Here is an 11,287-nt window from a genome sequence, read left to right as displayed (position 1 = left end):
CTTTCAACCACACAGTGTTTCAATCAGAAAATGAGGTTTTGTCCAAGGTTCTGCAAGCAAACCTTGTAAAGGGCCAGAGGTTATTTTCAGTGTTGGAAGTCGAGAGTCTCTGCTGCAATGACTAAGCTCCACAACTATACAACGAGAGCAGGCAGGGACGGTACGCAAGTGAACGCCTTTGGTTATGGTATAACAAAACTTCATTTACAAAAAAACAGGAGGGCGGGCTGGATCTGCCAGCTCATACCTAGTAGATGAAAGGCTAACGTTTCGACATTGATTTGCCTCCCTGAGCCCTCATAGAACCTCTTCAGTTATGTCCCTGGCCTCAGTTTTCCTTGTTGTATAGTGGAGCAGCTGATTTCTGTACTAAACTGTCATTCAAGGTTACAGAGAGGTCAGATGAGCTCATCGCTAAGGGAGTCCTAAGGGAGAACAGAGCAGAGAGCCTGGAGAGGTTCCTTGATGCAAAGCAGATTGTTGTTTCCTCCAAGGTCTGGAGAGAGAAAGGCCGTGACCTACAGCCAAATTGCATCCATGGGTACCAGGATCCCAGGGGGCATCCCGGAGAGATACAGCACCCAAAGCCTGCATCACTGCCTCACCTTGCCTCCCGGAGGCCCTTTCAGTGAGCAGATGGAGAAAAGCGACAGGTACTGGAAGAATGGGTCTCCAGTGGGCTGTTCCGCTGAGCCCGCTCAGGGCTTGCATTCCTGAGTTCCAGTGCTCAGGGCTGGGATGTGTGATCTGACCTGAAGTCCTGGATTCAGCCTCGGCCCTTGAATCTCTTCTTCTCTGACTGTGTCCACTTATCCCACAGGGACTAGTCAGGCTATGCCCGGGGTGGGCCACCCTGGTCGGGCAAGTCCAATGTCAACCATCCTGCAAATTGTCCTCCATGCTGGCTGTGGCATGTGCACTCTCTCAACCCGATCACCCTCTCCCCCCCCCAAATGTAATTTTTTTACAGTTAGCAGAGGGCTCTATTATTCTCCCTGTTTTACCAATGAGAAGAATGTAAGAGACTTGCCTGAGGGTGAGCAGAATTGCCAACGATTCCAGGAAAGGCTGTATGGCTGGTCTGAGAACTACATCCATGCTATTCTGTTTATCTTCTTGTTCTCAGCTTTGAAATTTCAAAATCCTTGTTACTCGGCTCTAAAAGGGGATGACTTGGAGCTGGGGCAGATGTTCCTTACATTGTCTTGCCGCCTGTATACTTAGCGGAGAGGACTCAAGAGTTGGAGGGCGGGGCTGGAGAGATGGCTCAGCGGCTAAGAGCACTGACTGGTCTTCCAAAGGTCCTGAGTTCACTTCCCAGCAACCACATGGTGGCTCTCGACCATCCTTAACAAGATCTGACGCCCTCTTCTGGTGTGTCTGAAGACAGCTACAGTGTACTTACATATAATAAATAAATCTTAAAAAAAAAAAAAAAAAAAAAAAAAAAAAAAAAAAAAAAAAAAGAGCTGGAGGGTTCTGTCAAGACTGGAGTCATCAAATAGACACCCTGAGCCCTGGGATGTAGGCTGAGGTCTCACCTGAGGAAAGACTAGCCTAACCCTTCCAGGGCATATATTGGCTCACAGGACCAACAGGTTGGAGAGAGGCAATTGGGGCTGCTTCCCTAACATGAAACCGTAGCCTCGCGGGCTCTCATCACATTGTGTTGGCGGCTTCTGTCACGTTTAACAACCTGGACATGGGCTCCAAAAGCCATCTTTAAACTAGTGCCCACGAAATTCCCTGAGCTGACTCTCTCATTGCACCTCTTTGGGTCACGCATCCATCCCTGAACCAATAGCTGTAGTCTAGAGAGCGCCTCCACTGGACAGCCCAGATAACAATTAGAAACAGTGAAGGGCGTCCTCTGGTGGAGGCAGAGGTAAATGCAACTGGCCTAAGCCATCTATTGTGAGCTTTGAAGTTAAACTTGGCTGACCTTATAGGACCTGCTCAACTCTACCACTGACCTCAGTCATACTGTTGGGTTCCCAGGGACTACTTGAGCTTTTTTTTTTTTTTTTTTTTCGTCTGCTGGGCATCTTGCTTAGGGGCTTTGGCTCACTTTTCAGCCAAGTGAGTCACAGCTGCCTAGGGCCCTTCTTACAGAGTGTGTTCAACAAATGTCTGCTCTGTGCATGGGTTTACCCGTCATGAAGGGAGACATCAAAGAAAGCAGCGCCACATAGTCAGGAGACAGCCAGAGTCACGGAGAAAGTGATACAGGACAGAGACAGAACTGGGGACTGGAGACGTGGGCTGGAGACATGGCCAAGAGTCTCAGAGCAAGCATGGGAGCTGTGTGAATCCTGGGAAAGCGAGCATGCCATGAATGTGCACCAGCTAAGCCGATGGATTCTTCTTCTTATTTAAAAAAACAAACAAATAAACAAAAACCTGTTAGTAAACAAGGTCCCCGTGACTTGTGTTTTATACAGCTGAACTTTCCCTAGCAGGAGCAGATTCAGCTGAGTACCAATTCCGGTAAAAAAAAATCCCCAGTACACGATGAAGAGGATCGGGAAGGAGAAGCAGATACAAGAAGCCATTCATCTTCCCAGACCTCTAAACTTCCTCAGCCCACCGCCTGGGACCAGAGCCAAGTTTCAGCTGCAAGAAGTGAGACTGCACTGGCAGGAAAAAGCCCACTGAGGGATGGCTGAGAGCGAGCCAGATGGCTCTGGTTGGAGCCTGACCACCGGTGAGTAGCTGCCCTGTTTCAGGCCAAAAAAGAGGCTGCCATACAATTGTGTCCGCCTGCATTCCTCCGCCAGAGCCTCCTGTAGCCGAGAACACAGAAGTAACATCCACGATGGGACAAAGATCTGATGGATGGGAAGAGGGCCAAGCATGGTGGCATATCCTTATGTATCCCTCTACAACCCTGACACTTCAGAAGCTGAGGCAGGAGGATCACAAGGTTTAAGCCAATTTCAGTTACACAGCAAGACCCTGTTTTAAAACAAACAAAAAAAACCTCAGGCTTAGGGTACCCTTGTGTAGAACAACCAATTTAAGCTGATCCCCAACTGATTTACAAATAAATGAGACTTAGACCATGTTTATTTGGCTTTGATAATTATTAGGGGGCCCTGGCTACCTCCCCAGCCATGTACCCCAGATACTTGCCGTTTATCTTGGCCGTGTGCCCGTGGTCCATCTCCTCTCATGGTGGCTTCCTCTCCTCTCATTCTTCCTCCTCCTTTTGCCCTCTCCCCATTTTTTTTCTCTTCTCCACCCCCAACCAGGGAACTCAAAATTCACCTACCCCTGATCTCCCCAGTAATTGGCTAGAGCCAATTTTATTTAACCAAGAGTTTTGAACTGAGGTTTGTGCAACCAAAGCTGGTGAACTTTAGGATTCACTCAGGTCTAGACCTTCCCTTCCGGTACAGAATTTAGCATTACGATGCACAGCCACAGACCAAACCTCAACAGGCAGACCCAGGAGGACTTACCCCTCCACACCCTTGTGATTAGGAACAGGGAGAAGAGAAAATGAACCCTTGTCTAAAAACAAAAAAGCAGCAACAACAAAACCTAAAGCAAAGCAAAACAAACCCCCAAACCAAAAAAAGGCAAAAAACAGAGACAAACTTCCTCACGCCCCAACACCCAAACGGCTTATCTGTGGTGAGGGTGTGACTTTTTCTTTTTGGAGATAGGGTCTTTAGCTCCAGGCTGAGGATGAACTTGAACTCGGATCCTCCTGCCTCTAGAATTATACCACACAGCGTCTATACCATTCTGAGCATCAAACCCCTGCCCCTGGGCTTCAGGCATGTGAGGTAAGCACTCCACCAAACAAGCTCTGTTTCCAGCCCTTTAATTTAACTTTGTGTGCACGTGTGCAGACGTGCATGGGCCCGGGCGGGTGGGCGTGTGACTGTCAAGAGAACAGAACAGCCGTGCCAGTCAGGTGCCTCCTTCTACTAGGCAGGGAAGCCATCTCAGCTTACTAGGGCAGGCTGAGTGGCGAAAGTCTGGGTTGTCAACCTGTGGGTCAAGACCCCTGGGAACAGATGACCCTTTCACAAGGGTTACCCTAAGACCATCACAAGTCAGGGCTGGTGAGATGGCTCAGCGGGTAAGAGCACTGACTGCTCTTCCTAGAGGTCCTGAGTTCAAACCCCAGCAACCACATGGTGGCTCACAACCATCTGTAACAGATTCTGGTTTATCTGAAGACAGCTTCATTAAATAAGATCTTAGAAAGAAAGAAGGAAGGAAGGAAGGAAGGAAGGAAGGAAGGAAGGAAGGAAGGAAGGAAGGAAAGAAAGAAAGAAAGAAAGAAGAGAGAGAAAGGAAAACACAAGTTATTTATATTACAATTCGTAACAGTAGCATTAGGAAGGTTGAGAACCACTGGTCTAAACCATTTTTTTTTTCTTCCAAGACAGGGTCTGGTTAGCTTGCAATTTGTTAAGCAGTCCAGGCCTTGAACTCTAAGCAATCCTTCTGCCTCAGCCTGCCAAGTGCTGGGATTATGGGTCGTCTGCACCACAATTCCTGGCTTTTGTTTGTTTTTTTGAGACAGGGTTTCTCTGGGTAGCCCTGGCTGGCCTCAAACTCAGAAAATCCACCTGCCTCTGCCTCCCAAGTGCTGGGATTAAAGGTGTGCACCACCACCACCACCCAGCAAAAAGAGTGCACTGGATCCTGTTACAGATGGTTGTGTGCCACCATGTGGTTGCTGGGAATTGAACTCAGGACCTCTGGAAGAACAGTCAGTGCTCTTAACTGCTGAACCATCGCTCCAGCCCCGGGTACAGCTTTTAGACTGGAGCTTTATCTGGCTACATAAGCTGGATAAGGTACAACCTTGCTGACTACACTGTACAAGTTAATAGACAACATCCACCCACAAAAAAGGAGTGTCTACTGCCGGCCTAGCACTTACCTTGTGTTTAATAATGGCAGCTAGCAATTATTAATAGATAATGAAGACGGGCGGTGGTGGCGCACGCCTTTGATCCCAGCACTTGGGAGGCAGAGGCAGGTGAATTTCTGAGTTCGAGGCCAGCCTGGTCTACAGAGTGAGTTCCGGACAGCCAGGACTACACAGAGAAGCCATGTCTCGAAAATAAATAAAGATCAGAGTTATGAGTAAATAATAACTCTGGGCAGCAGCAGAGTCTCCTACAAGGTACTTACAAAGGAAACCTGAACAGCCAGGGAAGGACATCTTCATTATCCACCTGATTTTATTCTTTATTACAATGGGCTATAAGCCACCAAAGTCATGATCAGAACTTTTTTTTATTATTATTATTATTTTCTGAAATGAAACCATTGTACATTGTACAAACAATATCTACCGATGGAATAAATAAGTGAAAAATTATACTGCTGTACAACACACCAAAAAAAAAAAATTGTAAGAGGAAAAGAAAAATTAGGTAACCGTGAAAAAAGGTCTTTATACCTCTAACTAGTTCCTCGGCAATAATTAACATTCCAAACCACGACACCGTCTGACGATGATGGGCAGTCACCACCCTCTGAGAATCGCTTAAGAGCCTTCCTTCCGGGTTGTGGGTGCGAGTGCTGCGCTTTGTGGAATGTGTAGCCGCCATCCCCCCCACTCCCGACCCCACCACCTTCAAGTGTTGGGGGAAGTTTGCCCTGGGAGCCCTTTAGGCCGTGGGGCCTGTTGTCCACGGAAGGCATTGGCTTAGGATCCCCTTTGCCCCTGGCTCAGCCAGATGAAAGGTCTTAGATTTGGTGGTGGGGATGCAGACTAGGGGGTTCAGGGACGGGGACCACCCGCTCCCCGAGAGAGAGAGAGGACCGTGGCGGGGAAGGAAGCACATTGGATTTTGCAGTCTGACCGCTCCTCGTGGAAGGCTTTTCCTGGCCAGTGTGGAGTGCAGGGCTGCTGGCTCTTTGCCTGGCGCGGCCGTCGGGGGGCATCCGAATGGTCCCCTCCGTCGACGACGGCCCATTCCTACGTTCAGGCACTTCAGAGAAAAACTAATGACAGCCTCGGTACCTCGAACCTCATCGTTGTCTTCTTTCTCAACTGCATCGTCTCCTCCTGACTGTCCAGAGAGGCTGCGGAGGGTAGAAGAGGTATAGGCGGCCCTGGCCGCGCCGCTGGCTCCGTGGATGCCCCGTGGATGCCCGTGCTGGGTTCTCCCTCAGCTGCTTACGTTGTTTAACCTCTTGTTTCCCAGAAAAAAAAAAAGAAATAAATATCCAAATCCATCTTTCACCAGAACGGAGTTTTGCTGCAAAAGAAAACTGTTGTCCTAACTCTAGAATCTGGAGGTAAAGACGCCTTGACCTTGAGATCCGTTGGAGGTCATGCATCCAGTGGCTTCCGGGCCAAGACACAGAATACAGTTCTTGACAGAACTGACTGCCTGAGGGGCAAAATCGCTAAGTACAAGACTTTTTTTTTTTTTTTTTTAAGACAGAAACATTTTAGCATTGCTAACTTCAACATTACGATTTTTCAAAGTTTTTTTGTTTGTTTGTTTCCCTTATTTCAGGAGATATTTTTTGCATGAGGTATTTAAAATTCAGGAACATTTTGATTCTTTTTGAAGTATAGGAAATAGACAGCTCCATGAAACAAAAAAAAAAAGAAAGAAAAAAAGAAAGAAAGAAAGAAAGAAAGAAAGAAAGGGGAGCCGTCCCCTCAGAAACTCTTAGAAAACGGAGCCCGGCAGACACTTCTCTGTGGTGGTTTGGAGAAAGATCCCACACATCAAAAGGTGGTACCTGAATATGCACCAATTAGCAAAAGAAACAAAACGCAACAAAAAAACAAACAAAACCAAAACAAAACCCACCCCGCCCGCCCCTCCCCCCAACACACAACTCATAGGGAGTTCGAACTCCAGTGCAGTAAGAAAGCATAGGGGAAGCTTTTAAGATCTGAGGGGTCCAGCAAAGGGATTAAGAGCAAACCAGGCCTCAGAAATCAACAGCTGGGCAGTCCGTCCATCCAAGTGGCGTCTCCACTGAGTGAGCGAGAGCTGTGTCGGTGCAAGGAAGAGGAGGGGGAGGGAGCGCCTCCGAGGCTCCTTTCTGGGGGGGCGTGTGTGCAAATCTTCCCGGTTCCTCTGTGCCTTGCTTCTGGCCTTTGAGGCCCAATGGTTAAGGTCCGGTCCCCAGTGGAGACCAACAGCACGGTACTGAGAATGGGGCTCCACCTGTGGCCTCTCAGAGTCATGACATACCAGGAGCATCCTGCCTGGGATTTTTTTTTTTTTTGGGGGGGGGGGACTCGAGGTGTGGTGGACAGGAGACAGAGACAAAGGGCAGCAGGCTTCCATGGATTTGAAATCCAAGCAATGTCCTGTGGGAGAGTTAGTTCAGCACCAGCTGTTCCTTTCGCCGCTGGCTCCCAACCTCCCAGCCCTGTACTACCCTAAGGAGACAAGCTCAGTCAGTCATTTCATCTTCGGAGGACCTGGAGAACCAAGTGCCAGTTGTGGCCAGAGTCGGGGAGAGGGGGGTGTGGGGGTGCGGGTGGAGATAGGGTGGAAGTGCCAGAAAATTCTAAAGGCTTTGCTTGTCAATCTGGGCTACTGTGCCTTGCAAACGCCTAGTCTCCATGGCTCTAAAAGGTGAGGGTGTGTCCTGAACCAAGGAGACCAGCCCTTGGGAAACGGGGGTCCCCTGAACTTGTAGCCCCAGGGGCCCTGGAAGTTGGGGCTCAGGGTGTGCCCAAACACTGCTCACCTGAACCAGGGGGTCACTGAAAGGTGCCTGGTCTCCCACCACTCTACCCTGCTTGCTTTGAAGCAGTCTTGAGGCAGGGAGGAGAGAGGCAATAAGGGGTGGAGGTGGGGATGGGGGGGGCAGCAGCCAACCAAAACAAGTGGGCACTTTGCCAGGAGAGATGCAAAAACCAGGAAGCATGCCGGAGGTCACCTCTAGGGTACAAGGCACAAAAAAAGAAAGCAGAAGGAATTGGTTGAAGAGCCAAAAGCCCCTATGGAAAGCAAATTCCTGATTGGTACCACCCTCGAATAGCTTATATCGTTAAATAGAGAAGTGGGGGAGGGGGATTCAGTTCAGCAGCAACACAAATGTAATCTTGGCTTCCGAGACAGTGCGCACACACTCCTGAGCTGTCGACCCACCTCCCCAAGGGCAGTCACTTGAAGGTTCGAGTGTTTCGGTTTCACAGCAGAGTCCGTCAAGTGTCTGCGAAGTTCCACCGCTGCTGCCGCCTCTGCTGCCGTTTCCGCCGCTCTAGGTTCTTCTTGGATTTGCACTTTAGTAAACTTGAAACGTTAGTTCTGCTCGCACCCAAGAGGAGTCGCTTGGGCCGTGTTTCTAGAATTAAGCCTGCTGATGTACCTGCCATGAAACATGGACCAGAAGGTTCTGCCGGGCCGTCTACATCTCTTCAGAGTTCTGTTGAGAAGCCTCCAGCTTCATCTTTTTAGACGGTGGCACTCCTTCCAAATCCTTCGGGGAAGAAGAGAAGTGACAGCGGTCAGTATAAGCAGGGAGGGTGGCGGCCAGGGCACAGGTTGTCTGGGGGAGGGGGAAAGGGAGGGGGAGAAAAGAAGGGGGAGGGGGAGAGAAAACTGTGCAGTTCTGACTACACCCATGAGCAGGGTATCTGTGTGCTACGGGGTCCAGACACACAGAGGACTTTAACTCCTACTGCCTCAGCCTGGACCACGTTTCCCTGTGACTGGTCTTCCTGTCTGTACCTGTGGAGGCACAGGAGCACGAGGCTTAGTTCTGTGACTCCCAACTGTAAGGTGGCTTCCCCCAAACCCAGAGCTCTTCATCTTCAGGCTATGGGCACCTGGCTTGGGGCAGATACTCAGCTTTTGTTGAACAGACACAGGGACATTACTCGGAGGAAAGTAGTCACAGAGTTCCCAAGAAGTCTTACGGCCACCCTAAAAGTTTACCCATCCACCACCAGTCGTCGCTGGACTCAGACCTTGCCTATCACCAGAGACCAAACTCCAGACAGCTAACCGGTGCTCCCCGGCCTTTCCTGTGTCTGTGTTACCACAGGCGTGAAAGAAAGTAAGTAACCCACAATTCCCTCTTTCCATCTACCATGTTGTCCCCCCACTGCCATTAACAAGATCCACCTGCTGTACCTGTTCCAGTCTGTCCATCTGTCTGAGCTGTCATGACGTGGCCTCTTTACAGGTGCCACCCAACATCACCTGAGCCTGCTCCTTTAACTGTAAACTGCTCATGGAAACAAGGCTGCCAACCTTTGCCCCACTGACTTGAGAACACAAGCCCCAACCTCTCAGCAATGCTGGGAGGTGACCAGCTCCAGCTCCAGCTCCCCCCAACCCCCACCCCCATCACGGTCTATCCGAGCCTTCTCTCCAAGCCTAGCGGCCTTTTTACACCCAAGTCAGCCTCTCCCTATGATGATCAGCACAGAGGCTGTTAAAGGCCTGGTCCTATTCCAGGCAATAGGGATACAGGGCCAGCCAGGCAGATAAGGATGGTCTCTCATTAAGTCTGCCAGGCTGGCTTTGAACTTGCAATTCTACTCCCTCAACTCTCTAAGTAGTTGAGATTATCGGCATATCCAGCTGAGATTTCGTCATATCTGCCTACTGCCCCTGGGCCTTGGGTCTGCACTGAACAATCCAAGAACAATGTTGATACTTGGTTATAACACAGAAGGGGTCTGAGCAGGGGCTGTACCACATGCAAAATGTCAAACAATAATCAGGCCTTTAGGTTTCTGAGGTCATGCGTTCCTTAAACTTAAGGATGTGGGGTCACGTGCCAGGAAGTGGTGGTTCATGCCTTTAATCCCAGCACTTGGGAGGCAGAGGCAGGCGGATTTCTGAGTTCGAGGCCAGCTTGGTTTACAGATTGAATTTCAGGACAGCCAGGGCTACACAGAGAAACCCTGTCTCAGAAAAAAAAAAAAAAAGGATGTGGGGACTGGGATGAGGGGATGTTTTCATGGACCAAAATACACACCGTCACCAAACTGAGGTCAAACTGACAGACTGCACATCCTCTACTCCAGAGGACTCTTGAAGCAGGATCCCATGTCCCTCCTGTCACCAGGCTCCCAGGTGGCGTACACAGGCTTATACTTTGAGTAGCTGCTCAGTGGACGAGCAGGGTTCTAACAGTTCAACAGGAAGCAGCATGACTCTCAACACACCGCGGAGAACCCCAGCCCCACCCCACGGAGGCCGAGCTGCAGGTACCTGAGAGACTGCCGACGGTTCTGCCGCCAACCCTGACTCTGCAGATGGCTGCCGTTCCGCCTTCTCTGAGCTGTTCACCGAGTTTTCCATCGAAGACTGTGAATTTTGCTCCTCGGATGCATCTGAGCAAGAAGCAAGACAACAGAAGCTGTTTTCAGACACAGGAGAAGCAGCAGCAGATGGGCCAAGGGACTAAATATACCCAGATCTGGGGAGTTTTGTAGCTGGGGGCTTCCAGAGCTGGATTAGACTAAAGCTTGGGAAGTTTCTGATTTATCAACTAGCCAAACAGCCAGGCCACAAGTGGGCTCGCGGGTCTCCAACTCTCCTTCCAGGCGTACCTAGTCTGCCTAGAGGATATTTAGCACATAATGCTGCCAGTGTCTGGCGCCCTCTGCTGGCCACCAAGCACTACAGCAATCATGGCTGTCACCCGTCTCCAGCAGGGAAGCCAGGGCCAGAGATTTCACTAGGCTGTAGGAGAGAACTAGCATTCTCCTAACATCAGAGGGAGTGGGGAAACAAGCCCTGGCTGTCCTGGAACTCACTCTGTAGACCAGGCTGGCCTGGAACTCAGAAATCCTCCGCCTGCCTCTGCCTCCCGAGTGCTGGGATTAAAGGCGTGCGCCACCACCGCCCAGCCCTGATTTTTAATCTTGAAGGTGGGGTATGTGCCTAAGCAACCACGGCTTACTTCCTGAGGCAGAGTAATAACAAAATACAGGATCTGGGCATGAACTAAAAACTATATAAATACTATGGGCACACAGCCAGTGGCTGTCTAGAGCCTGAGGCAGGCGGGCTACAGACAGCTAGCGACTCTCAGGGCTGGTAGGAGCTCTAAGACACTTCGGGTGTTCTGCTACTGTAACCAGACCAGTAGTCCTCCTTTACATGGTTGGTCAGTGTCTGTGCTGGGCTTTCTTACAATCCACAGGCAGGGGGCTCCACCTACAACCAGGGATGCAGAGGGAACTCAGAGATCTGCCCACCTCTCTCTGCCCGCCTGGCTACTATTTTTCACTTAGAAATGTTTCTTCTAGGCCGGGCGTGGTGGCACATACCTTTAATCCCAGCACTCAGGAAGCAGAGGCAGGCGGATTTCTGAGTTC

General features: G+C 50.1%; 1 protein-coding gene across 2 annotated transcripts in view; it reads right to left on the bottom strand.

The window, feature by feature from the left end:
• Nucleotides 1-5,243: 5,243 nt before the first annotated feature.
• Bcl7a (BAF chromatin remodeling complex subunit BCL7A) overlaps nucleotides 5,244-11,287 on the bottom strand; it is a 26,602-nt gene continuing 20,558 nt past the window's right edge. For both annotated transcript variants that reach the window (XM_021186918.2, XM_029533804.1), the window contains 2 exons: nucleotides 10,176-10,297; nucleotides 5,244-8,430 (listed from right to left, as the gene is read on the bottom strand). In XM_021186918.2, coding sequence (XP_021042577.1) covers nucleotides 8,359-8,430; nucleotides 10,176-10,297 — 194 coding nt within the window. In that variant the 3' untranslated portion in view covers nucleotides 5,244-8,358. The remainder of the gene's footprint in view (nucleotides 8,431-10,175; nucleotides 10,298-11,287) is intronic.

The sequence above is a fragment of the Mus pahari genome, chromosome 23 (genome assembly GCF_900095145.1).
Source record: "Mus pahari chromosome 23, PAHARI_EIJ_v1.1, whole genome shotgun sequence".
Taxonomy (NCBI): Eukaryota; Metazoa; Chordata; class Mammalia; order Rodentia; family Muridae; genus Mus; species Mus pahari.
The sequence above is the reverse complement of the archived record's forward strand: the minus strand, read 5'-3'. Positions and strand labels throughout refer to the sequence as shown.